This window comes from Zootoca vivipara, chromosome 14, assembly GCF_965207765.1.
Source record: "Zootoca vivipara chromosome 14, rZooViv2.hap1.1, whole genome shotgun sequence".
Lineage (NCBI taxonomy): Eukaryota > Metazoa > Chordata > Lepidosauria > Squamata > Lacertidae > Zootoca > Zootoca vivipara.
Genome location: NC_142597.1, coordinates 34,801,558 through 34,827,900, shown reverse-complemented (window position 1 = coordinate 34,827,900; position 26,343 = coordinate 34,801,558). Strand labels below are relative to the sequence as shown.

The window sequence follows — 26,343 nt, the reverse complement described above, 5'->3', positions numbered from 1 at the left end:
GTATTTTGTGTAAGCCATATGGTTTGTTTGCCATATGGTCTGGCTTTATTTCTTTTTGTTTTTCTGTTATAAAATTTAATATATATATTTATTTAAAAAAAAAGAGAACAAAACTATCCAAGTTAAATTGTCAATACTGTAGAACTCAAAATCTGGCATTGTGACCCAATCCCACCAATCTATTTCCTTTCTTTCTTTTTTAAGTGTGAAGACAACCAAATCTGGCTATAGACTCATACGGCTGGAAGGGGCTCCAAGGGCTATCTAGCCCAACCCACTGCTATGAAGAAATCCCAGCCAGAAAAATGCTTGACAGGTAGCCCATACCACATCAGTTTGAAAACCTCCAAGTCCACCACCTTCCGAGGGCGCCCATTCCACAGTCAAGCAGCTCTTAGTGTCAGAAAGCTCTTCCTAATGTTTAGCTGGAATCTCCTTTCTCGTCATCTGAATCCATTGGTTTGGGCTGTGCCCTCCAGGGCAGGAGGAAACAAGCTTGCCCCATCTCCCATGCGATAGCCCTTGAGATATTTGAAGGTGGCTAGCCTATCTCCCCTCCGTCTCCTCTTTTCCAGGTTAAACATCCTCAACTCCTTCAACCATTCCTCATCAGGCTTGGCTTCCAGACCCTTGGTCATCTTGGTCGCCCTCCTCTGCACACATTCCAGCTTGTCAACATCCTTCTTAAATTGTGGTGCCCAGAACTGGACACAGTATTCCAGGTGTGGTCTGTCCAACACAGAATAGAGCGGTACTGTGACTTCCCTTGATCTGGACACTAGACTTCCGTTGATGCAGCCTGGAATAGCAGGAGCTTTTTTTGCTGCTGCATCACAGTTGATGACTGTGTTCTCCACCTTACCTTTAAATAGCAAGAGATATAGATAACCCAGCACAGCCCTCTCTCCCCTTGTTTGAGGGCTGAAGAAGCTTTTATTCCAAACTGAGTCTTGCTTCTGTGGGGTTGGTTTTTGGTTGTTTGTTTTTCGTAAAACCTTCTTTTTTTCTTGAGAGCTGGTTTTTAATACAGCTGAATGCTTTTAATTTTTATGAGACCGTTTAGATTACATTTTGCAGCAGCAGTTACACCGTTTTCGTTGAAAGCAGCATGGGGAAATTTGGAATTAAAAAAAAAACCCAGCGACTTAACAAAACGAAGCAAGGAAACGAAATATTGGCTTGCGGTCGGAGGGAAGGCTTCAGACAGCGGACTGAGGAGGCTGTCCATAAATCAAGTCAGGTTCATCTTAAACAGAAACCTCCATCCACCTCCCAAGCAGACAGAATACAACCCTATTGAACAAAACATAACCCTTAAAACAGACACTTTCCGATTCTGTCTGAGTAATTCTTGCTCTGAAAGCAGCAGAGTGCAATGCGTAGAACTGTTGCCGACTTTGCCCACTGGGTGCTCTCTGGAGTTCTCAAACTACAACTCCCATCAGTGCCAGTCAGAACAACTCCTGCATGGCAGTGTGTCCTACATTACAGAAGACAGTCCTCTATTTGACTGTCTGGGTCCAGTTTAAAACGTAAGAAACCGTCAGAGGCGAGGTGACAGGGACACCCCAAACTTTCCCACCAGGATTGCCTGTTCCAGTCTGGGGTTGCATTCAGACATGGCGGATATTACGCTAGTTTTCCTGGTTATAATGCTTTCTGTCCCATTTCCAGTGTTAGCAGCTCATATATATATATATAAGCCAGGGGTGGCCAACTTCCAAGAGACTGCGATCTACTCACAGAATTAAAAACTGAAAGTGATCTACCCCCATTTTTTAGGGGTTCAGGTCAAAGTTGTTGAGCTTTTCTAGGGAGGGGGGGAAAGCCATGTTTTTAGGGGGTTCAGGAGGCATAAGTTGCTTGGCTTTGGGAGGGGGACACAACATCTGAACATTATTTTGGGGTCAAAGAGAAACAGCAACACACCAAAAGATCATTGGGGGGGAGGAAACAGCCTCAGTTTGTAAACTCCATTTTCCGTTCTCCAACCATGGAGGGTGGGGTGGGGTGAGGGGCAGGGCTGGAAGGGGGCTAGCGATCGACCACGATCGACCAAAACCTCAGAGGGATCGACCAGTAGATCACGATCGACCTGTTGGACATCCCTGATATAAGCCAATCACCAAATGGCACTTCAAACCTGGGTTACAGTCACTGCAACGTATGTCTAGGTACTGTTTATGCAATGGTATTATTATTATTATTATTTCATTTCTATACCGTTTTATATTTTAGGGGGGGGATCTCAACATAGTTTACAGATAAAGGTAAAGGGACCCCTGACCATTAGGTCCAGTCGCGGACGACTCTGGGGTTGCAGCGCTCATCTCGCTTTACTGGCTGAGGGAGCCGGCGTACAGCTTCCAGGTCATGTGGCCAGCATGACAAAGCCACTTCTGGCGAACCAGAGCAGCACACGGAAACACTGTTTCCCTTCCCACTGGAGTGGTACCTATTTATCTACTTGCACTTTGACGTGCTTTCAAACTGCTAGGTTGGCAGGAGCTGGGACCGAGCAACAGGAGCTCACCCCGTCGCGGGGATTCGAACTGCCGACCTTCTGATCAGCAAGCCCAGGAGTCTCAGTGGTTTAGATCACAGCGCCACCCGCGTCCCTCAACATAGTTTACAACACGTTAAAACACCCAATGAAACAATCCAGAACAGAACAAATTCAAGTTTCCGGGAAAATATTTCAGATCCTTCCCTCCAAGTGACATTTTGCTTTCCCCATATATATTTATTGACCTACTTATATATTGACCTACATATATATTTATTGACCTATAGAGCTGCCCCATAGCAGGAGGTCTCTAGGGTGGTATAGCGGTTAGAGTGTCAAGCTAGGAATCTGGGAGATCAGGGTTCAAATCCCCACTCAGACATAAACTCAATGGGTAGCCATGGGCCAATGGCTGTCTCTCGGTCTAACCTACCTCACAGGGCTGTTGCGAGAATAAAATGAGGAGGGAAGAGCCATGTATGCAACCTTGAGCTCCTCAGATATAAATGCAATAATAAAACATTCACACAATTGGCTGTTATTAACTGTGGTTTATGTAGAACATTTAAATTCATGAAGTGCTTCCCAACCAAGACTTTTTTTTGTCCCTGATGCTCAAATTATGGGCAAAGGGCTTTTACACACAAAATCTGCAAATCTCCCTTCCAACAGCACTCAGTCCTAAATGCTATTTGTCCCCCAACCTAGCATTGTCTGCTGGGCCATCTGAAAGTCAAGAGTATTAATGAATATTTTGCCATCACCTCCAACCAAGTTCTGTCCCTTTTTTTAACTGGGATCGAACCTAAGACCTTCTGCGTGTTCGACTGCACAAAAAACCTCGAAGCAGTTTACAATAAGAATAAATAAAACAATTAAAAGGCGATGGGTTGAAAACAGTTAAAAAGCAATCTGGAACATTCAAAAAAATTAAAACCAGCACTAAAAAGCAGATTAAAACACACACCAACTTTATACATATCTGGACAAGCTTGTCTAAACAAAAAATTTTTTTAGCAGGCACCAAAAAGGTGTTTTGCTGATATCAATAGGCAGAGAGTTCCAAAGTATAGCTTTCTTACAAATGCGGCTTGGGTATGACATGGCACCTTAGAGAAGGGATTGACCACATTTTACAAGTGCGAGCTGAACTCACCCAAAGCCACACAGTGAACTATGACGGGGGGGGGGGAGTAGCCTTCTGGGTCAAGCATGACTCCTTATGCACAGAAAAAAACACTCCATCTCTCATGAAAGACACGCATGAATATATACCCATCTGCACAGAATTGTCACGCACCCATCACCCTGCTGAGCATCCCCACCACCGAGCACAGAACCTGCGCAGCTGAAAAGCCCCGTTCAATTTTCCCATTAACAGGTAAACCAGAACTGGAAAATGTGCCGGCATGTGCAACATACCGAGGGGAATTTAATCCGACAGGAACTCTTGCGGCACGTTGCCCTTCCTGACCAAATTCCTCACTGTGTCAATTTTTTTTAAAGGAATAAATCTTTGCCAGGGTGCAACTTGCCAGGCAGACCTGGAGTTTAACCTCTCCCCTGCACCCCCCCTCCCTGCACCTCTCTTCCGCAACAGCCTTGCTTGCAATTTCCCTTCAGAAAGGGCAAAGCGCACGGTCGCATTTTTCTGTGTCTGGTTAGCGGTTTTCTATTTTAAAAAAAGGGAAAAAAAAGACCTAGGGAGTGCCTCGCCGGTTAAACCACCCGTTTCTATTTTTAAGCCTGTGCTGGGTTATCCACACAAACGCACACACACTTTCCTCCTGCTTGTGGATAAAATCTGTTTTGGGGTTGTTGTTTTTAAAGAAGACTTGCCTCCTTGCAAAGTGCCGCAAAGCTGATCGATGCGACCCTTGAGGCAGGCCTGGCTGCTCCTGCTGATACTCTGGTGATGCCAGTACAAGCTCCCCCCTCCTTTTTCTCCTTTATATTAAAAAAAGCATCTATCACATGCACAGGGGTGGGGGAATAAATAGGCACCCACCCCACCAAAGATATGGCTTTTGGGGGGAGTAGAGGGGGCTGAAGTCAGACCAGCTCTCCAGGTATACCAAGGTATATTCCCAACCTGACCTGGAGATGCCAGAGATACAGACAGATGCTCTTCCACCGAGCTGCAGATCACCCTCCTTCTAAAGCGTTGGTCCTCCTTTTTTTTTTAAAAAAATGTACAAATACTGTACAACACCAAGTACAAACAGAGCACACTTTTCCTTTTGCTGGGGGTGGCAACAGGGTATCCAGGGTTCACCCAAAGCTCAGCTCAACTTCCCTTTTTTAATTTTACACCAGAGCTAAACTGCCAAGCATCCGAAGGACGAAGCCTCTGAGCATATGCAGAGCGCCTTTTGCTCACCCACGAATCAAATAACAAGCAGGCCGCACACACAGGGAAGGAAGGGATTTCCACTTTTTGAAGGCTGGGAGGGATCCAGGTGGGTGCTTTTATTATGAAATTTAAGCAATAATCAGATCTCTCCGATTAGGAGGGAAATGTTACAAGGGATTGGTTAGAGTTGGGGGGGGGGAGAGAATTGCCCTTTAAAAAACCAACAACTTGGGGTAGAACTTGGAGCAGAAATTGAAAATGAGATGAGGATTGCCATAAATAGCTGTTCAAAATATAAGAATGCCGGCAGTGTCAAAATGGTTAAACCGCATTCAGGTCTCCCCTTCCTCACTGACAGCTCTGAGCCTAACAGAAAATAGGAAGGCCAAGGCGAAAAGGGAAAGGACTGTATGTGTTTGCAGTCTGAAAAAGAGAGCTCCCAATTTTCAAGTTTGGGGAAGAGGGGAGAGGGATGAATGGCTGTTGCAAGTCCAGGTAGTTGGGGGGGGGAGTTAGTGGAAGAGAACCAGAAACTGTATGAAAAGCTGCAAAGTGTTGTGGATGGGAGAAAGAAAGAAAGAGAGAGAGAGAGAGAGAAAGAAAGGGTGAAAGGTCTTAGTCAATCATCAACTCACTTTTCCATAGCTTGGCATCCCCACACTGACCTCATTCCCAAACCGCAGAGGAGGAGGAGGATGCCAGAGGAAGGCTCAAGCCCCCCCCTCCCCACACACAAACCGTCTCACCATCACCCCCACAGCAACATTCCCTGCAACTCAGCTTGAAATTAACCTTTCCCCCCAACCCAACCCCACCGGGACAAGAGGAAAAAAGCACGGGCACAACCTGCTCTCCACCCCAAGACGCAAAGCACCCCGTAAGCTCCCCAAAAAACACACACAACAAATACGACTGCGGCGTCTTACACCTGAGACACATCAGGGCTGACTGGCCATATAGCCCTCCCCAACCCCCCACCCAGCCACCCCTCTTTCTCCAACTCCTCCCTGGCAGACCAGCCCCCCTCCCCTCCCCACCGCACCACGTCTTTTAATTCTGAATAATCCCACCTCCCCACCCCCACCCCAGGAACATCCGCAAGGCAGGCGCGCAAGATGCAAAACTGCGCGCCCGCGAAACACGCGCGCGCGCAAAAATCAAGGCGCAAGAGAGAGATGGGATTGGGGGTGGGGGGGATGCTCGCGATGTAAACGGGGGGGAGGGGAGAGGTGGGATGTGGGTCTGGATCTGGACCAGGGTCTGGGGCAAAGAGGAAGTAGAAGGGGTGAGTGGGGGGCTGTAGGTTGGGGGGGGGGTTTGGAAAAGTTACTCTTACCGCAGGGATCAGCCTCTCCCAGCTGCCGGCTCCTCCCGCCTGGATTGCAGGGTGGAATTAATCTGTATGGTGGAGGAGGAGGAGGAGGAGGAAGGAGAGAGAGGAGGAAAGAGGAGGGTGGGGGGACTGGAAGGGGGGGTAATTGGCACCCTGGGCGCCCCGGGGGTGGGGGTGGATGCTACGGGGAGGGGGGTGCCGGGCCGAGCAGGGGGGGCCCATGCAGCCAGCCCCTTCCTCCCGGGGGCTGCAGCGCAGGCGAGCGAGGGGGAGGGCGCCTCTTTGTTCAGTAATCCCAGTAAGATTGCCACCCATTCGCCCCGGCTCTAATCCCAGCCCCGCTCAAGAGCCGCATCCATTGGCTGCCATTTACATACAGGATTAAGAGGCAGGGAAAGGGAAAGCAGGCAGAGAGAGAGAGGGAGAGAGAGAGAGAGAGAGTTTTGCAGCAGCAGCAGCAGCAGCAAATCGTAAACTGCAGGCGTGCAAGAGCTTTCTCTCTCTCTCTCTCTCTCTCTCCGTGTGTGTGTGTGTGTGTGTCTTTCTCCCCGAGATAAATAAAGGCTTCCTTTTTTTCCCTCAAATGCATTTTCTAGGATGCAAAGAAAACCCCGCAGCAGAATTTAGAGGAAGAGGCAAGAGCCCAAGTTGAATGGCTTTCAAAAGGCGGATTGGGACCAGTTCGTGGTGGAGGAGGAGGAGGAGGAGGAGGAGGAGGAGGAGGAGGAGGAGGCTAAGGGCTGCAGAGGGGGCGATGCATGCTGTGCCCCCACGAGTCGGAGGCAGCAAGGCTTCTGAATGGCAGTTGTTGTTGGAACCCCCAGGAGGGGAGAGTTGCTTTTGTGCACGGATCCTGCTGGAGGGTTTCCCTCACCTAGGTGCTGAGCCAGGGCGCTGGGCAGACTGGGGCGTTGGCCTGATCCGGCAATGCTCTTCTGTCTTTTTTTTTTATAAAAAAAATGGATTTTCAGGTCAGCTCAGCAGAGGAATCCCCCAAATCAGCCCAAAGAGAGAATAGGAAGGAAAATGCTCCGGCTGTTTCTCAAGGAGGAAAGTCTCATCCACCCAAGTGCAGAGGTTGGGTGGCCACCTCCCATGTATGATCCAGTTGAGATTCCTGCATTGCAGGGGGTTGGACTAGATGACCCCTGGGGGTGCCTTCCAATTCTACCAGTCTGTGTTCCTTGCAAGAGACACATGCAACAAAGCAGCCTTCAGGTGCCCTCCAGACGTTTTGGACTACAATTCCCAATCAGTCCAGGCTGGGGCTCATGGGAGTTGTAGTCCAGAACTCCATGGGGGGAGGTTGTAAAATAATCAATACCCCCTGCCTCCCAATCTATTTGGGAGTGTGTCCTTATCAGGAGAGTTTCAAAGTTCCCGTAAATGTTTTGATGGATTTCAGCATGCGACCTTCAGGTCAAATCCATGCCGTACATTGAAAATGCATGGTTTCCCTCTAAAACAATCCTGGGAGCTGTAGTTTGCTAAGAGTGCTAGGAATTGCAGTTCTCTGTGGAGCAAACTACATTTCCCAGGATTCTTTTGTGCTTCCAGTGTGACCTGGAGAGCTGCTGCCCGTCAGTGCGGACTAGCCTGCCCCAGCAGCCTTGAATCACAGCTGCCTTTGGCTCCCAGCATCAAAGAGCTGAACAAGTTGAGAAGCACAGGTCCCATGGGGCTGATCCCTGAGGAACTCCTACATCCATTGGGGAAACTCTCCATTCATTTATAATCTTTGCATCCTGTTCATTAACCAGCAACTGACCTCTCCTCATGCCCCATGATGTCTAAGCTTACTCTGGAGTCTTTGGTGAGGGGTTTTGTCAAAAGTGCATCCTATCTGAGTTGCATTAAATCATTGGCAATTTGCTGTTTTGTTTTTATAATGCCTGCCAAGTTGAGATGTTTCAGCCTATCCCACCCCTTTCCTTGGTGGGCAAATCCCCCTAACAGAGGGGGCACCATGCCGTGCCCCACTGGGGTTGCCCTTTGCCTGCAACCGTCTGTACCCACTCACTGTGGGCCTGGGCTGCTTCCGCCACCCCCTGGGGAGCACAGCACACCAAGTGAGAAGCGGGTGAGATCTGGCTGGGTAGCCATTCAGCCAGGAGGCCGGCCTCAGTGCCGTCTGGAGACCAAGGGGCTTCAGAAATGCGCTCTCGTGGAAGGCAGACAGAGCCCTCTGGAGGCTTTGCAATTGCCAGCCTCTGCCAGGGACCTGCTAGGCCAGGCTCCGGGGCTCAGAGGCCCCTGGCAACAGGAAAGCAGGGGGGAAGGGAAGGGCGGAGAGCTGGGGAAGGGGCCCACCACCCCACCGTGATGTGTCTGGCCAGGGTTAGCAGCTTCCCCCTGGTGGGCTGCTCTGCCACTTTTTCTGGGGCGGTGCGGAGATCCCCATGGAAGCCAGTGCCTCCTGGTTGTGAACCTTCAGAATTTTTTCCCGGGGCCACGGCTCCCCTGCCTCCCACGCTATGCCACTGTGCTGGGTTAGAAGTAGTCAGAGAGTAACGGGGGGGGGCATTATTGCTTGGGGCAAACCCCACAGAACCGGTCACAACTGGGGGAAATGTAAAACATGACAGCCGCCTGGCAGCAATTTCGTGCTTGCTGAAGCAAAGGATTGCAGTAACTGAGCTGGGGGAGGCGATTCCTCCTTCCAAACGGTGACACACACCCCGTGAAGCAGCTCCATACAGCGGTGCCCAAGGTCAGCCTGATATTGATCCATTTTTAAATAGGGCTCGCAACTGGAGTTGGAACGGAAAGCCTCCTTCGATCCAGTTCTTAAATAAATAAATCTCCATTTAGATTTAAGGGGCGACTGGGCTGGAAAAAAGCAGAAGGCTGCCTTTCTAGAAAGGATAAATTACTCTCTCACACATCTCCAGTTTCTTGGGAGTAATTTGGGCTTCCACAAGTGGTTAGAGGGTGAGTGGACAAAGGGGAGATTGATATCATTCAGAAAAGCTCAGGGAGGGGGAAAATCCTGGCTGTTTTCTCCACCTCCGATGTGTGAGTGTGGTGCTTTGTGGCCTTCCGGTTCCACCCCTGCCGCATAGAACAGAGTGACACCTCGGGCCATTTCACTTCAACAGCAAAACATTCCAGGCTTACCCTCCCTTTTGGCATCTGGTAGGCCACTGTGAGAACAGAATGTTGGATTATCGTAGTTGGACCATTGGCCAGATCCAGCAGAACTTGATAAATGGTTGGATTTTTTATTATTTGGGATGTGAAGGGAGAAATACAATCTGCAGAGGAATTCCTGAGCCAGCCTATGCAAAAGTTAGGGCCGTTAAGAAACATGAGAGGGCCACTGGCAGTGCAAGAGCAGAGAACTGTCCTCCCCGCTTTCCCTGAGGTGTGAGCAGAGCCTGGGGATTTGGAAGCTTACGGTGGTAAACTGGGTGTGAGGCGACAGGAAAAGAGAGTTTTTAGCAGGGTGTTCTGGGAAGAAGACTGGGGTCCATCTTGGGCAGGCTGGCCGAAGGATGGCTGGGAGAGATGCATTGGTTTCCAGAGCTACACTGCTGTGGGGGACAAACCCCTCTTGGGATGACCATGCTGTAAGCTCTGGACTCCCTCCATGCAGACTGAACGTGTAAACAGGTGAATAAACCAATTTGTTAAAGCTTCAACAGTCTCCCCTGTGTCTCAGTTCTCCAAAGGAACACAGATCCTTTTGTAACATTATGTTGTAGCTGAGCCTTTGCCTGAGCCGCGAATTCTGGCATCTTCTTGTTATCTTTTTCTCTGTCCTTTGGTCTCCCCTTGTCTCCCCAGAGAATAGCACCTGTCCACCAGCTCTGTGTTGCGACCAAAGCGATGCTAGGGAGGCAGGATTTTAAAGGAGCCCTTTGCTCAATGCTGATTGGCTGAAGTGCATAAGGGGAGGAGCCTGCCAAAGCATCTTTTTGTACTGTGGTGGAAAGCAAGTGAAGGAAACCTTCACTTCAAGGTGTGCAGGAGTGAAACGGTTGCTCTGCAAGCAGTGCACTGGAGAAACCTTGCTGGGGCCCTGAGGTCATATTCTTATATTCTCTTGTAAGACACATTGGGGAAGGGTTTGTTTGTTTTTAATGTGGGCATAATGCCGATCAGTGCAGCAGAGATTAGGGCAGGAGTGGCTAAGCTGTGGCTCTCTAGATCGTGTTGGACTCCAACTCCCATCAGCCCCAGCCAGCAGGAACGATGGGAGTTGGAGTCCAATGGCGTTTGGAAGGACACAAGTTCCGAATCATAGAAGTATAGAATTATAGAGTTGGAAGGGTATACTCGAGGGTCATCTAGTCCAACCCCCTGCAAAGCAGGAATCTTTTTGCCCGAAGTCAGGCTCAAACCCACAACTTTAAGAGTAGAGTATCCTGCTCTACTGACTGAGCCATTCAGAGTGTTGGGCTAGGATTGGGGCGACCAAAACCAGCCACAGAGCTCACAAGGTGTCCTTGGGTCAGTCACCATCAGACTAACCTACCTCGCAGGGTTGTCTTGAGGATAAAATGGAGGGGGCACAAAACCTAAGCTTGCTGTCTTGAGTTCCCTGGAGGAAAGGCAGGATATAATCTCAAATGAAAGCAAAGAAACATGGTTGGTCCTTCAACCTTTTTTGAACTCCGGGTTCGCACCCTTAGCAGATGGTACCAAAAGTTGTCCAAAATTGTTTCCCCCCCTGGGATCCTTGTGCATCTCCAACAGGAGATTTTCCCAAGACAGGCAGCTAGCTTTATTTTCCCTCCTCCCGACTCCCCACCCTGCTTCTCCCTCTCCTTCTTTCACAGCTCCCCTGGCTATTTGTAATCCCGATGCCTTATTGAGATTCAAAGGCACACTTCAGATCCTTCATCCTGTGCATAATTCTTTTTAATTAATACTTCAAACGGTTTAAATGCAAGAGCCATATTCTTTCCTCTAGCAAAGTTTGACAGCATCTCGAGTGCCCCAAAGCCTTCCTCTCACTTTTTGCTCAGAATTAAAGCTCCGTATATGTGCTTTTAAAAAAAGAAAAACAACAGCAAAAGAGAGAGGATGCACTATAATAAGAATGGGATGCGAGGGAAGGGAGGATCCACCGTCCATATTTCCCCTTCATTATTACAAAAACACTGAAAGGTTGTAGCGAACATGAAGGGAAGGGAGTTGATCCACACTGAGATGTTTTGGTGCCAAAGACAGGCAAGCAATTCAACACACATACACACATTTATCGACACACAGGGCGATTTCCATAGCCGACCTGCACAATGCCAATTGAACAAAGCTGTTCCTTTCAGAGGGGCTTGCTGCTCTGGTTCCTGTGCACTGACCCTCATCCCCTCACCATCTTCTGCCACTCTGTGAAGACTTCCTGGTTGGCTCTGGCGCCACCTGCTGCTGGCCTCCCTGCTTTCTGCTCAGCCAGTCTCAATAATTGACACCAACCAGCACTGGGGTGATAAGGAGTCCATAACATCTTGGGAGCCACAGGTGGGCAAAGGCTGGTTTAGGCCAGGGGTCAGCAACCTTTTTCAGCTGTGGGCCGGTCCACCGTCCCTCAGACCATGTGGTGGGCTGGACTATATATTTTTTTGGGGGGGGGGAATGAACGAATTCCTATGCCCCACAAATAACTCAAGAGATTCATTTTAAATAAAAGGACTTATTCTACTCATGTAAAAACATGCTGATTCCTGGACCATCCATGGGCCGGATTTAGAAGGCGATGGGCAGCATCCAGCCCATGGCCTTAGGTTGCCTACCCCTGGATTAGACCCTACTAAACTGCAGAGGATCAATATATGTCTACAATTGCAGTGGCACTCCCGCATTCTCTCTCGATCAAACTGACTATGGGAAATCCTCCCAAGAGAGAAAAGCCCTTTTGGTTTAAAGTATTTAAACTTAATAGTTTTAGTGCTTTTTAAAAATATGCTCTTTTATATACTCCCATGCTGCTCATTGTCTCCCTTCTAATTTTCATTCTTTTTTTCTTTTTTGGATGTGTGTGTGTGTGTGTGTAGCTTTGGTTTTAATTTTTATGGCTCTTTACAATTGAATCATTCAGCATCCAGAGAACATGGGTTATGGGGCTGCATTGAAATGTAAATAAAGAAGTCTCACTGTAGCCAATCACACTTCTTAATGCAGACTCTTTTTCCGCTCTCTCACACACAGACACAAACACCAGCCACCCAAACATGGGCGATGCTTCTCCAGCTGGTGCAGAACTGAGTCACAGCACCCAATCTCATCTACATTTGGCTGATTGATTCAATGAAGCAACATATGCATTGATTCGCTTTTTTTAAAAAATAAGCAACAGCAGCAACAAGAACCCTGCAGACTGCCCGCCTGGCCTTCCCTGAAACTTGGGAGTGAATCTTCTTCTTCTTCTTCTTCTTCTTCTTCTTCTTCTTCTTCTTCTTCTTCTTCTTCTTCTTCTTCTTCTTCTTCTTCTTCTTCTTCTTCTCCTCACTCATAGCCGAGTAAGATTGTCTTCCATAAACACAGTTTTAACAATGAGTCCATAACTGACTGTGGAGGCCAATTCTGGCTCCACACGTGTGTCCACAGTGCGTCCATTGGTTTCCGGGCGGGAGTTGATCACGGTGTGGATTTGCCAAGCATTGCTTCCTCTTAGCGCAATTCTCCCTTGCGTCCTGAGTTCGAGTGTCTCCAAAGCCCATGACACCTTTGGTAAAGGCTGTTCTCCAACTGGAGCACTCGCAGGCCAGTGTTTCCCATTTGTTGGTGTTTATACTACATTTTTAAATATTTGCCTTGAGACAGTTTTCAAGCCTCTTTTGTTGACCACTAGCATTACGCTTTCCATTTTTAAGTTCAGAATAGAGTAGTTGCTTTGTAAGATGATCATCAGGCATCCGCACAACATGACCAGTTCAACAAAGTTGATGTTGAAGTCTTCTAGTAATCCGATAAAGAAACCTGCACCCCCAAGCCAAACACTTTCGCTCCCCACCCCCACCAGAATGTTCACAAACATTCTTACTGCTGAGGGAAGAGGGCAAGTGGTGGGAATCGTGGTATAGGAACAGGGCATTCTGTCTGGCTGGGGAAAAACTCACACAGGGTTTGAAGTGTGGACAGGAGCAAAATAGCATAGAATCATAGAATCATAAAGTTGGAAGAGACCACAAGGGCCATCCAGTCCAACCCCCTGCCAAGCAAGAAACACCATCAAAGCATTCCTGACATATGGCTGTCAAGCCTCTGCTTAAAGACCTCCAAAGAAGGAGACTCCACCCCACTCCTTGGTAGCAAATTCCACTGTCGAACAGCTCTTACTGTCAGGAAGTTCTTCCTAATGTTTAGGTGGAATCTTTCTTGTAGTTTGAATCCATTGCTCCGTGTCCGCTTCTCTGGAGTAGCAGAATACAATCATTCTCCCTCCTCCATATGACATCATTTTATATATTTGAACATGGCTATCATATCACCCCTTAACCTTCTCTTCTCCAGGCTAAACATGCCCAGCTCCCTAAGCCGTTCCTCATAAGGCATCGTTTCCAGGCCTTTGACCATTTTGGTTGCCCTCTTCTGGACATGTTCCAGCTTGTCAGTATCCTTCTTGAACTGTGGTGCCCAGAACTGGATACAGTACAGTACTCCAGGTGAGGTCTGACCAGAGCCGAATACAGTGGTACTATTAATTCCCTTGATCTAGATGCTATACTCCTATTGATGCAGCCCAGAATTGCATTGGCTTTTTTAGCTGCTGCATCACACTGTTGACTCATGTCAAGTTTGTGGTCTACCAAGACTCCTAGATCCTTTTCACATGTACTGCTCTCAAGCCAGGTGTCACCCACCCTGTATTTGTGCCTTTCATGTATTTTTGCCCAAGTGTAGTACTTTACATTCTCCCTGTTAAAATTCATCTTGTTTGCTTGTGTAATCTGTTAAGGTCATTTTGAAGTGTGATCCTGTCCTCTGGGGTATTAGCCACCCCTCCCAATTTGGTGTCATCTACAAACTTGCCCGGGATGCCCTCAAGCCCATCATCCAAGTCATTGATAAAGATGTTGAATAAGACTGGGCCCAAGACAGAACCCTGTGGCACCCCACTAGTCACTTCTCTCCAGGATGAGGAGGAGCCATTGATGAGCACCCTTTGGGTTCGGTCAGTAAGCCAGCTACAAATCCACTGAATGGTAGCATTGTCTAGCCCGCATTTTACCAGCTTCTTTACAAGAATATCATGGGGCACCTTGTCAAAGGCCTTGCTGAAATCAAGATAGGCTACATCCACAACATTCCCTTCATCTACCAGGCTTGTAATTCTGTCAAAAAATGAGATCAGATTAGTCTGAAATGACTTATTTTTCAGAAACCCATGCTGACTTTTAGTGATCACAGCGTGATCACAAGAGGATTCTTGGTTGGCATGGGGCAATGGACAGGGAGCTTTGGCACGCTGATAGTCTATCTCTTCAGTTAATTGCTAGGCATCAATAGGCTAGGAAGGGAGGCATAATAGGCCGATTCTGGGAATTGGCGCATTGATCCAGAAAGTGTGGATTTCAACACATTGCCATAAGGACCACATCACCATCTAGTGGTAGATTGAAGCGAGATCAGCTTCAAAATAAGGAGGAGGCTGGAATCAAGATTTGGGGATTGTTCTACCCTTTGAGAGGTATTCAAAGAGAGCGGGGGCTCGGAAACAGGTCCATGCCAGAGTTTGCACAGCTCCTCTGCTTTTAGGAAATGTGCTTTTTGCTGCAACTGGTTCCGCACAGAAATCGAATATATTATAAGATTCGCAAATTGCTGAGCATGTGGAGGTCTGAATTTAAGACAGGTAAAATGAGAAACCGAGAGAGCTGCAGTTGATAGAGCCAACCCGTGAAAACAACTTGCTGGGCTGAGCTTTGTTGCTAGGCTGTTGGTTTCCTCAATTATTTCTGATCAGAGATTAAAGAAGCAGCGCTCCTGCAGGTGGGCTGTTTACGCAGCATTTGTCCTGACTTGCATGCACAATGCAGCAATTACAACTATGCCTGGTCTTTATCAAACCTTCGTTTTGATTGTTTGCAGGGCAGTTATGTGACAAGGAGCATTTGTCCTGCATTATCCTGATGAGATTGCACAGTGGCTAAATGTCTTTCCATTAATCATTCGTTCACCCCACACTTTTCAATACATTTCCCCCTATCGCTTTCCAAACCGCCAAAAAAAACAACCTTAAAAAGAACAACTGCTTTGATCCACTTTAGTTGCACAGACTTAAAAGTTCCAATATGTGTTTGGATCTCTCCTGCAAAATACTGAAAGTATGGAGGTCCTGGGACTTTAGCAGAATTGCCATTTCTTCTACCTTGCCCTATGAGGGAGTAAAAAAGGAGTTTGGAAAGGAGCATAGAGCTGGAAGTGACCATCATGGTCATCTAATCCAACCCCCTGTAATGCAGGAATCTTTTAACCCAATGCAGCGGTAATATAGGTCAAAGCAGTGGGAAAAATTTCTCCTGGGTAAGAGAAAAAAATAGCCACCTAGTGGAAGTTTGGAAAGGTATAGAATTGGGTCCGGAAGAGGGAAGTGCTTTGAATTTTAACCTACTTTCTCTTTATATTTATTTTTAAAAGTCTAATACATTTCAAGAGGGGACGCGGGTGGTGCTGTGGGTTAAACCACAGAGCCTCTTGGGCTTGCCGATCAGAAGGTTGGTGGTTCGAATCCCAGCGACGGGATGAGCTCCCGTTGCTCGGTCCCAGCTCCTGCCAACCTAGCAGTTCGAAAGCACATCAAAGTGCAAGTAGATAAATAGGTACCGCTCCAGCGGGAAGGTAAACGGCGTTTCCATGTGCTGCTCTGATTCACCAGAAGCGGCTTTGTCATGCTGGCCACATGACCTGGAAGCTGTATGCCGGCTCCCTCGGCCAGTAACGCGAGATGAGCGCCGCAACCCCAGTCGGTCACGACTGGACCTAATGGTCAGGGGTCCCTTTACCTTTCAATAATTTAGCTCATCTTCTAATGTCCATCTGTGCAACTCCTTCCTGTTTTGTGTCATCTTAGAGAAGGGACCACAGGAAAAAAAAAACAGGGGGGGGGGCTTCTCTTCCGCAACAAGTTTTATTGGTTTAGTATGAGCTCATCACACTTTAGCAAGCCTGTCGCAGGGCCTGCGATACATGAATACATAATCTGTAGAAGTAGTTACACTTAATAGACTCCCATCTGTAAAGCTTTTGTACAGAGAGAAAAAAGAAAAGGAAAAAATTAAGCCGATAACAAAATAGGACATCAAACTGTCAAACTGATTTTTCTTTCAATAGCTGTCAAACTGATTTTTCTTTCTCTAACAAAATTCGATAGCCAAAAAAGTGACTAAAACTACAAAATCGGAATACATACCACAAGGGTAAAAGGTTATCCGTATTTTAATTTATTTGTACATCTAGTATCGGCTTAATTCTGGCCCTGCTCAGAAGGCCGACAAGTTGGCTTTGTTCGTTTAGTGTATTTATTAAGGGATCCGTAACAGATTTAAGTGCTGACTTGCTGGAAAGCTTTTCGTTACGACTTGTGTTGGTACCTCGGGTTTTGTCTTAGTGTGAAGTTGACAACATGCATATATTTGGTTGGCATCCTCAACTAAAGGGAGAGGACCAGGAAGGGTGGGCGTGTCACGGGCACCTCTCTGCAACCTGTGGCTTCCTGTATTTGGCTTTTGGGGTGTACCATTGTGCCTTAACGAAAGGAGACAACACACAGCGCTTTGCGTTGCCTCTGAAAGTTTTCTAAGTGTTTTCGCCAACCCGGTGCCTTCTAAGTGGTTGGGAGTTGTAGTTCAAAGTAATCTGGTAAGCGCCAAGCTTGGCAAAGCCTGGTTCACGGAGTCCTCCCGATAAGTCATGGAATCAGAGTTGGAAGGGACCCTGAGGATCATCTAGTCCAACCCCCTGCAATGCAGCTGTCCTGTATGAAGATCGAACCTGCAACCTTGGTGTTACTAGCACCACGTGCTAACCAACTGAGCTATCCAGTCCTCTTGATCGTTACAGGGAAAAGAATTTGGCCTTCTAGAGCAGGGTTTCCCAAACTTGGGTCTCCAGCTGTTTTTGGACTACAATTCCCATCATCCCTGACCACTGGTCCTGCTAGCTAGGGATGATGGGAGTTGTAGTCTAAAAAAACCACACACACAGCTGGAGACCCAAGTTTGGGAAACCCTGCTCTAGATTCTCTGCAGGGTGGGTGTCTCTTCCTTCACCCTCTGTGACTGGACTAACGTTTCGATTCTTGCACTCGCAAATCCCTAAGGCTTTTCCTGCTCACGCAGCAAAATGCCCGGGGGAAAATAAATTAAGCATTACATCCCTTTATGAATTTATTCAGGTCCCTTTTTCAGCTCCTGATGAAGAGGGTGTGTCCACCACAGGTGAGAAGATACTGGCCCTATGTACGAAAATATCTTCTGGGGGGGGGAGAATGATCCAGGCAAACAGACCCTCTGACCCTCCAGATGTTGTTGGACATGCAGCACCCATCAGCCCCAACCAGCATGGCCAATGGGAGTTGTAGTCCAGAAACATCTGAGGAGGGGCACAGAGGTTCCCCACCCTTGGTCTAGAGTAGATTTGCACAGCACTTTGCTCCTAGGGCAGGCATAGGCAACCTTGGCTATCCAGATGCTTTGGAACTACAACTCCCATGATCCCTAGCCAATAGGGCCAGTGGTCAGGGATCATGGGAGTTGTAGTTCCAAAACATCTGGAGAGCCAAGGTTGCCTATGGCTGTTCTAGGGGAAGGTGCCGGTGCTCTGGGAATGAGGCCCTCAGAACTTGGGCGGGAAGCGTGAGCTGTCTTTGGAATGGGACTTCCTCCAAAAGGCCCTATGGATAAATCCATCGGAAAGCACAGGGAAATGGCACCGATGGAGAAGAATTTACATGTGTTTCTGCCCGTCCATAAATAGAAGTACAGTACGTACATTAATAGAAGCAATTCATCAAAACAAAACTGAGAAGCGGCATGGGGTGCTTTGCCAGAGGTCCACTCGAAGACCAATGAAGACCACACTCAAACCATTCATTTCAGCACTAAGACACCACTTTGATTGGTCATGGCTTCCCCCCAAAGAATTCTGGGAACTCTGGCTTGTTATGGGTGCTGAGAGTTGTCAGGAGGTCCCTTAGTCTCCTCACGGAGCTACAAATCCCCTCAAAGTGGTTTAAGCAATTGATCCCTCTCTTCCCAAGGAACTCTGGGAACGATGTACAATATCTCTCTGAGGGGAATTGTAGCTCCATGAAGAGAATAGCCCCACCCCACCCCAGCAACTCTCGGAACCTATAACAAAAGTTCCCATGTTATTCTGAAGCAAGATCTCACAGAAGTTATATTGGAGTCATTTTCCCCACTTCTTGGTGCCCTCCAGAAGTTTTGAACCACAACTCTACAAAACTAGCTGGGGCTGATGGGAGATGGCAGAGTTCAATAACATTTTGAGGGCACCAGGTTGGCGAAGGCAGTTCTGGTCATTTTGGTCAACTGTTTTGGTCGGCTATTCTTACCAAACCATGCCTTGACGCGCAAAAAACGTTTGGCAAGAATACCTCAAAACAGCAGACGGAAAATACAGAAGATGTTTCTTCTCACCCTTTCTTCCTAATACTGCAGGTATTGGCACAGTGTACGTTTAGGGGTGTAGACAACACAGTGCCCTCCAGACGTTCGACTGCAACTCCCATCATTCCTGAGCATTGGCTACGCTGGCTGGGGCTGACGAGAGATGGAGTTCAACAATAGCTGGAGGGCACCAGCTTGGCTATCCGTGCTCTTATTGTGGAAAACAGCAGTGTTGCCTGGGCAAGAAATTCTGCTGTGCTCCTTCAGGCATTCCTTACCGGGATCCTCAAAAGAGGTCCACGTCACGTGATGCTGGTACGCTCACTTTGGGTAGCAGCTCTCACTGTGACCTCGATGAGTTCCATCAGAACCATGGAGTTGTTAGGTCCACAGTTGGGAGAACCTGTGGCCTTCTGTCCCTCCACAGCGATTCCCAGAAACTGCTTCTTCACCTGGAGTCTCGTGCTCCCCATTGCTGGATGTCCAAGGCAGACAATGAGTCTAGGGGTGAACTAAGGTAGAGGGCCTTCAGTCCATGACTCCTGGCAGGGCCTGAGAAGATAAGTCTGTAGAAAAGGCCTTGTTTGCATTCCAGTCTTAGGGCTTATCCACATTTCCTACTGCCCCGAGCCCTGAGTCGGAGAGGTCTACTGATTTAGAGCTCTGCACAGTTCTGAAACTCTGGCCTTGCACTGCTCCACGCTGCTTCTCCTGGAGGTCAGGAGAGGAGCCCCGGAGAAGACATTAGGGAAGGGCTTTCCCTGCGCAGGTCGAAGGACCTGTTAGGGACACGGAACTGAACCGTCAGGCATTGTGAACTGACTGCATTAGGAACAAATCTGCAACAAGGAGTCCACCCTCCCTAAAAAACCATCCAGAAATATTTTAGTGGTTAGTGGCGTACCTGAAAGAAACAAAGTCAAGTTGCTTTAAAAAAGGGGGGGGGGAGAGAAGTAAAGAGCTGGGCCAAAAAGCAGCAATGATGGGGAGAAGAGGGGTCAAACCAGGCATAGGCAAACTTGGCCCTCCAGATGTTTTGGGACTACAACTCCCATCATCCCTCGCTAACAGGACCAGTGGTCAGGGATGATGGGAATTGTAGTCCCAAAACATCTGGAGGGCAGAGTTTGCCTATGCCTGGGTCAAGCTGTTGTGGCAGGGACTGCGTTGACACCAACAAACTAGATTAGGAGCTGGGGTGGCATGCTTTTGGCATATTAGCTCAACCTGTAATCCATTGGGGAGGAGGGACACTGTTGGCTTGCCATGTTTCTGAGTCGAAATAAAAATAAAAATAAAATTGTCCAGTAGCACCTTAGAGACCAACTAAGTTTGTTCTGGGTATAAGCCTTTCGTGTGTGTGCATGCACACTTCTTCAGATACCACACGAAAAGCTTATACAGTGGTACCTCGGGTTAAGAACTTAATTCGTTCTGGAGGTCCGTTCTTAACCTGAAACTGTTCTTAACCTGAGGTACCACTTTAGCTAATGGGGCCTCCCGCTGCCGCCACACGATTTCTGTTCTCACCCTGAAGCAAAGTTCTTAAAACCCGAGGTACTATTTCTGGGTTCGTGGAGTCTGTAACCTGAAGCGTCTGCACCCAGAAAAAAGTTAGTTGGTCTCTAAGGTGCTACTAGACCATTTTTTATTTTATTTTGACTGTGTCAGGCCAACACGGCTACCTACCTGAATCTAGAATCATGTTTCTGAGGTTCAGCACCCTCATTTATAGGAGCCTTTCATTCCGGGTTTTAAGAAACACCCACACTTGTTCAACAGGCAGGCTAAATCTTCCCTTGAACTGGTCCAGGGATGGGCAACTCCACAACCCCCACCCCCCAAATTCATCTGATTGTGACTCCTTTTGGTTGCAGCCAGCATGGATGCAGTGCCGTCTTAAGCGCCCCTGTCGCCATGGTGCGCCGGATCTCTCTGGCGCCCTTCCGCCCCGTTTCCCGGCGCGGTGGGCGGGTGGGCGCGGCGCTGCTGCGCTGCGGGCAGGCACACCGCGATCTCTCCGGCGCCCTTCCGCCCCGTTTCCCAGCGCGGTGGGCAGGTGGGCGCCACGCGCAGCTGCGCAGCGGACCGGCGGGCCAGCGGGCGGGCGCAGCTCGCGGCGCCCTCCTGGCGGGACGGCGCCATGGTGCCCTGCGCCACCGGGGGTCTACGACGAGCCGGCCCTGCATGGATCTTAAGCATGGAGGGTTCAATGGCATGTACCCCCCCCCATTCCCACAGCACCCTGGCTTGCTACTCTTCTCGATTCCTTGGGTTGGGACAGAGGTTCTGAATGGTGGCAGCGACCATGGGCACATCTGCCTCGCAGCTACCCTCTGATTTGCCAGATTCCGGTGGTCAGGCTGTGAAAAAGCCACATGAACCTACAGGTGAAACTCGGAAAAATCAGAATATCGTCGAAAAGTGCATTTATTTCAGTAACGCAACTTAAAAGGTGGAACCAATATATGAGATAGATGCGTGACATGCAAAGCAAGACATGTCAAGCCTTTATTTGTAGTAATTGTAATTATTTGTCGTTAGGCGGGTCAATTATAAATGGAATGTAATTAATGGAGTGTAATAGTGATGCTTATTTTTGTATTATTGTAACTGTTCGTTTTATTACTGTGGAATTTCCAAAAGAAGGCATTTGTAAAAAATAAATAAATAAATAAAAAATAATAAGTTGCATTACTGAAATAAATGCACTTTTCAATGATATTCTAATTTTCTGAGTTTCACCTGTACTACCAGTTGGGAAGGCGTGGTAGTAGTGGAAGGGCTCACCCAAACCACTTTTAGAGCTCACAGGGTCTTGAGTTCCAGTTACATTCAGGGGACAGAGGCAACTGCGTCTTGGAGGCCTCTTCCTATCTTTTGGTTTAAGCCCAGACGTTGTCTACGTCCGGCACCATTCCCTAAGTTGCTTTTTTCTAATACTGAGGTCAATCTCTCTGCGCGGGTGGAGAGATAGAAGCAATTTGTAACACAAAATGCACATGCTTTGTGTCCAGTCAATCCAATCTCTGCTTATAAGCCGAGACACGCATGGGCTTCATGTATTCCCTTTGCACGAGGCCACTGCGTCGACCACAGCTTTCCATTGCATCTTAGCCGGGAAACAGTGTTTCATGGCTTCCAAACAGCTCACGATCTGGAAGCCAAACAAGATTTTCATGTTCTGGCATGTCTGGAACCCATTAACCATGGTTTCCTGGTTTGGACATAACGGGAAACTATGGCCAACTGCAACTTCCTGGTTTGCTTTCCCTGCTCAAAGGGAGGAGGGCGAAACTGGTGCAAATCTCAGTTTATCCTGGCAAGATTAGAACCCGCAAACGTTGCGACAAAATCTCAAGCCTGTGGAGAGGAAAAACAAGACACCGCCACAATCGCCCCAGCATTCATGTGTTAGAAAAACCACACACACACACACACTTTCCAACTTGCAGATTAATCTCTGTGGCCCAGTTTATACACGCGGAGAATCCAGCGGTAATACTTGACCTGGACTGTGCTTCTACAGCAGGCCTGGGGGGCGCTTGGGCGCTTCCTGTACTGCTGGACTCCAACTCCCATCAGCCCTAGCTAGCATGGTCAGTGGTCCAGGATGATGGGAGTTGTAGTCCAACAGTATCCGGGGAGCCACGGGCTTCCCAAGCCTGTTTTAAAATCTACAGGGTGGGTGTTTGAAATGCTGCTCTATGGAGAAGGCGCAAAAACAAAAACAAAACTATGCCGTGATAAATCCCTGAAACGAGATATTGATAAAGTGAATAATACTAAAACTCAACTAATGATTACTCAAAGAAACATAATAGGTTTAAATTTCCCAAAAGAAACTTTGATATAGAAAAAGACATGAATTTCTCAAAGTAACCTTGTTGCGTCTGAACAATGCCGTGACAACATCACAACTACCGTAGGAGAGCTTTTACAGCCCTTTTCCTAAGAGCAATGAAATCCATTAGTTGAATTGTCCCATAGGTTAGCTAACCTTTAGTTTAAACAACTATAGTCTTATCTTGGGGAAGTTTATCCCTGACTGCTATGTAATTTTCAATCCTTTTCAGAGTTTACAGCTCCTGTTTAGGTTTTGATTATGAAGAAACCTCAGCCCCCAAACATTTTCCTTCTGAGGAAACAGATAGAGATTTTCCAGTGAAACGAGTCACTTAGCCGGCACCTCGTCAAGGCTTACTTTATTTAGAGGTTACTTTGAGAAATTCATGTCTTTTCTATATCAAAGTTTCTTTGGGGAAATTTAAACCTATGATGTTTCTTTGAGCAATCATTAGTTGAGTTTTAGTATTATTCACTTTATCAGTATCTCGTTTCAGGGGTTTATCACGGCATAGTTTTGTTTTTGCGCTGATTATACATTCCCGTTATTGTCTTTTTTTGCCATTTTGCTCTATGGAGAAGGGCTGGGTGGTAGAGAGTATGGCAGGGAGAAGATTAGGTCGAACCCTTCTCACTGCTGGCTTTCTACATGCGAGGAGATTTTTTGTTTGTTTGTTTGTTTTAGGCAGACACACCAAGCTGCCAAAAAGCAGTACAGCTCAGGACAAAAAGAGAGCGTTTTATTTCTTGATTCCACCAAGTGTATAAACTGGGCCTGTGGTTTTTTTTGGGGGGGGGGAGGGAGGAAATCAGCAATGCAAACCCTCCTTCTGACTACTGGGGAAAACCACCTTGGAACTTCAAAAGCAAACTGGGTGAAGCGACAGAGAAATAAACAGGGAGACCGAACCACCTTCAGGGCTTTTGCAGAGTTCACCACCACAGCAATCCCACCCACCCGCAACTCATGTAAGAGAGATCTCCAAGCAGGCAAGATCTACACGGGGGGGGAGGGGGGGAGCAGCAAAGATCTGCACACCCCTCACCAATTCCATATATTCCAAATTACCAAATGACTCCACAGTTACCAAAGTTAAAATAAGTTACGAGAAAGGTCCACCTGCACACCTATATCCCACATTATTAAGAGCAGGGTCTCCACATTCTGGAGCTTGAGAGAGAGAGAGTCTCTATTCTGCAGGCCACGGAGGTATCTCGCCCTTCCGCCTTCGACAGCCGACATCCTGGGATGGAGAGTCGCCGCCGTTTCGCTGACCTGCCAAGTGTTTGGATAGAAAAAAGGAAGGAGCCTCTGTCTTGGGGGTGGAGGGGGAAGGGGAGCAGAACGCCAAGGGCGTTTCAGTGTATCGGGAAGCTGCTAAGGAGGTTGCGGGCATCTCCTACCACGCCACTGGAACGAGACGTTTCTGCCAGCCAATGCAGCAGGGTGTTAACACCCCCCCCCCAAAAAAAATAATACTGGCACAAGGTGACCAAGGCCAATAAAGTCACTGGACGCTGCAACCGGCGGCAGAGGAATCCAGCCGTGGACACACAGCTGCTGCAACGCTCTCTTCGGGAAACCAGGCCCAGCTTGGAAATTATGAACCCATGTGCCTACGAGTACGCGCTATGAACGCAGGCCTGTTCACAGAGCGGAAATACTGAAAATAATCTTAGGTGGCGTTTTCAGCTGGGGGAGGGGCTTGGAGGGGGCGGAGGGCGACGTCTCTTTGCCCTGCCTCTTCTCAGGAGCAAATCCTGGCATCATAGAGTCCTCTTCACCTCCGTTCCTTCATCAGTGCTTCTCCTGAAAGAAAGGAAGGCAGTGGGTTGATTTATTTCGTTTTATGGGAAGCCGTTTTTACAGGCTGTGTCAGGGGGGCTCCTTACAGGGACCCTCCCCCAGTCATCCTGACCAGCACTTCGCCAAGTGACAGCACTAGCAGCGGGTCAGGAGGAGGGAATGAGGAATGGAGTGGGGTGGAGAGGGGGCTCTCAGACGTGTCAGAGCATAGGCGCTGACCCAGTCAGAGGAGGAAGGACAGCGCAGCGAGGTGCCGGAGCTTCGGAAAAGCTCCAGCCAAAGGGCGGGAGAAGGAACGCAGCCCCTTCCGGCGCCCGAATTGAGGTGTGCGCCCACACGCAGGGCTAGGGGGAGGCGCTTTGGGGTGCCCAGGTTTTTTTGCTGGTCCAAGACGCAGAAGAAGCCATTGCCGGGTTCTGAATCGGACTAGGCCGAGACCACATAACACCAGTCTTGAAAGATCTACGTTGGCTCCCAGTACGTTTCCGAGCACAGTTCAAAGTGTTGGTGCTGACCTTTAAATCCCTAAACGGCCTCGGTCCAGTATACCTGAAGGAGCGTCTCCACCCCCATCGTTCTGCCCGGACACTGAGATCCAGTACCAAGGGCCTTCTGGCGGTTCCCTCATTGCAAGACGCCAAGTTGCGGGGAACCAGGCAGAGGGCCTTCTCGGTAGTGGCACCCGCCCTGTGGAACGCCCTCGCACCAGATGTCAAAGAGAAAAACAACTACCAGATTTTTAGAAGACATCTGAATGCAGCCCTGTTTTAATGTTTAATAGATTATTTTATTTCATTTTTCTGTTGTAAGCCGCCCAGAGTAGCTGGGGAAACCCAGCCAGATGGGCGGGGTATAAATAATAAATTATTATTATTATTATTATTATTATTATTATTATTATTATTAGGCAGTCCTGTTTCCTGATATCTCTGCACTGTAAATAATATGCACAATAAAACTCTGAAAGACAGAGGGGACTGGAGCTTCTTTACTCGAGAGTAATAATAATAATAATAATAGGAAGAAGAACAACAATAATTTTATTTATACCCCGCCCTTCCCAGTCAACACCGGGTTCAGGGCGGCTAACAACAAAAATATCAAAACAAGCATAAAAGAAACAATTCAATTAAAATACAGATTAAATATAATGTTAAAATTCAATTTTAAAATGGGAATCTACAAGTGGAACCTCATTTAAATATCTGTAGGATAAAACCTTAGGGGAGGGTAACACCGGGGTCACACTGAGTCAGTCCAAAGGCCACGTGGAACAGCTCTGTCTTGCAGGCCCTACGAAAAGATGACAACTCCCACTGGGCCCTAGTCTCCTGAGAGAGAGCGTTCCACCAGGTCGGGGCTAGTACTGAGAAGGCCCTGGTCCTGGTCGAGGCCAGCCTAACCACCTTGTGACTCGGGATCTCCAGTATGTTATTATTTGTGGACCGCAACAATCCCCTGACAGGCTGCTTAACTACAATCGTCTCTAAGCTCGCTGCAACATACCAGAGAACAGATTCGGCCACGTTAACAATTAATGCCAATATCTCAACCAAGGGGTTCTGCCCTCCGCAAACGAAAATTGGGTTTATGTAAAACAGAATCGGCATCAGTTAGAACAGCAATTCCCAAACTGCCCCCCCCCATGGACCTCTTGTAAATTGCGGAGGGTCTTGGCAGACCACTTAATTTATTTCCTGCCCGTTGTAGCCATTGTAATGTGCTGTGCTAGATGCTGTGTGGCATCTACTTGCATTTCAGTTTGAATTCCGAAAGGTCAAACTGTAATACGATAAATGGAATAACAGTATCTCTGAGCATGTGCAGGTTGTCTTTTCTTAATCACTGAATCCCACCTCCTCACACACATAGAAAGATGCCTCCAAGCACTTGGCTTAGCCTAGGTGTTTTAGCCAAAGAGCT

The 26,343-nt window shown here is 48.0% G+C and overlaps 2 protein-coding genes across 7 annotated transcripts in view; both read right to left on the bottom strand.

Annotated features, from left to right (window-relative positions):
* The window catches only part of GTF2IRD1 (GTF2I repeat domain containing 1), a 106,515-nt gene extending 100,017 nt beyond the window's left edge, over positions 1–6,498 (bottom strand). For 2 of the 3 annotated variants that reach the window (XM_060268566.2, XM_060268568.2), the window contains exon 1: positions 6,196–6,498. The gene's annotated coding sequence lies outside the window, so the exon portion shown is untranslated. The remainder of the gene's footprint in view (positions 1–6,195) is intronic. The other variant, XM_088658251.1, reaches the window with a different exon arrangement.
* A 16,834-nt stretch (positions 6,499–23,332) lies between these two features.
* CLIP2 (CAP-Gly domain containing linker protein 2) overlaps positions 23,333–26,343 on the bottom strand; it is a 75,881-nt gene continuing 72,870 nt past the window's right edge. For all 4 annotated transcript variants that reach the window (XR_009556802.2, XM_060268339.2, XM_060268340.2 and 1 more), the window contains exon 16: positions 23,333–24,423. Coding sequence is in view for 3 of the 4 variants with exons in the window: in XM_060268339.2 (XP_060124322.2) it covers positions 24,412–24,423 (12 nt within the window). In the remaining variant the exon portion in view is untranslated. The remainder of the gene's footprint in view (positions 24,424–26,343) is intronic.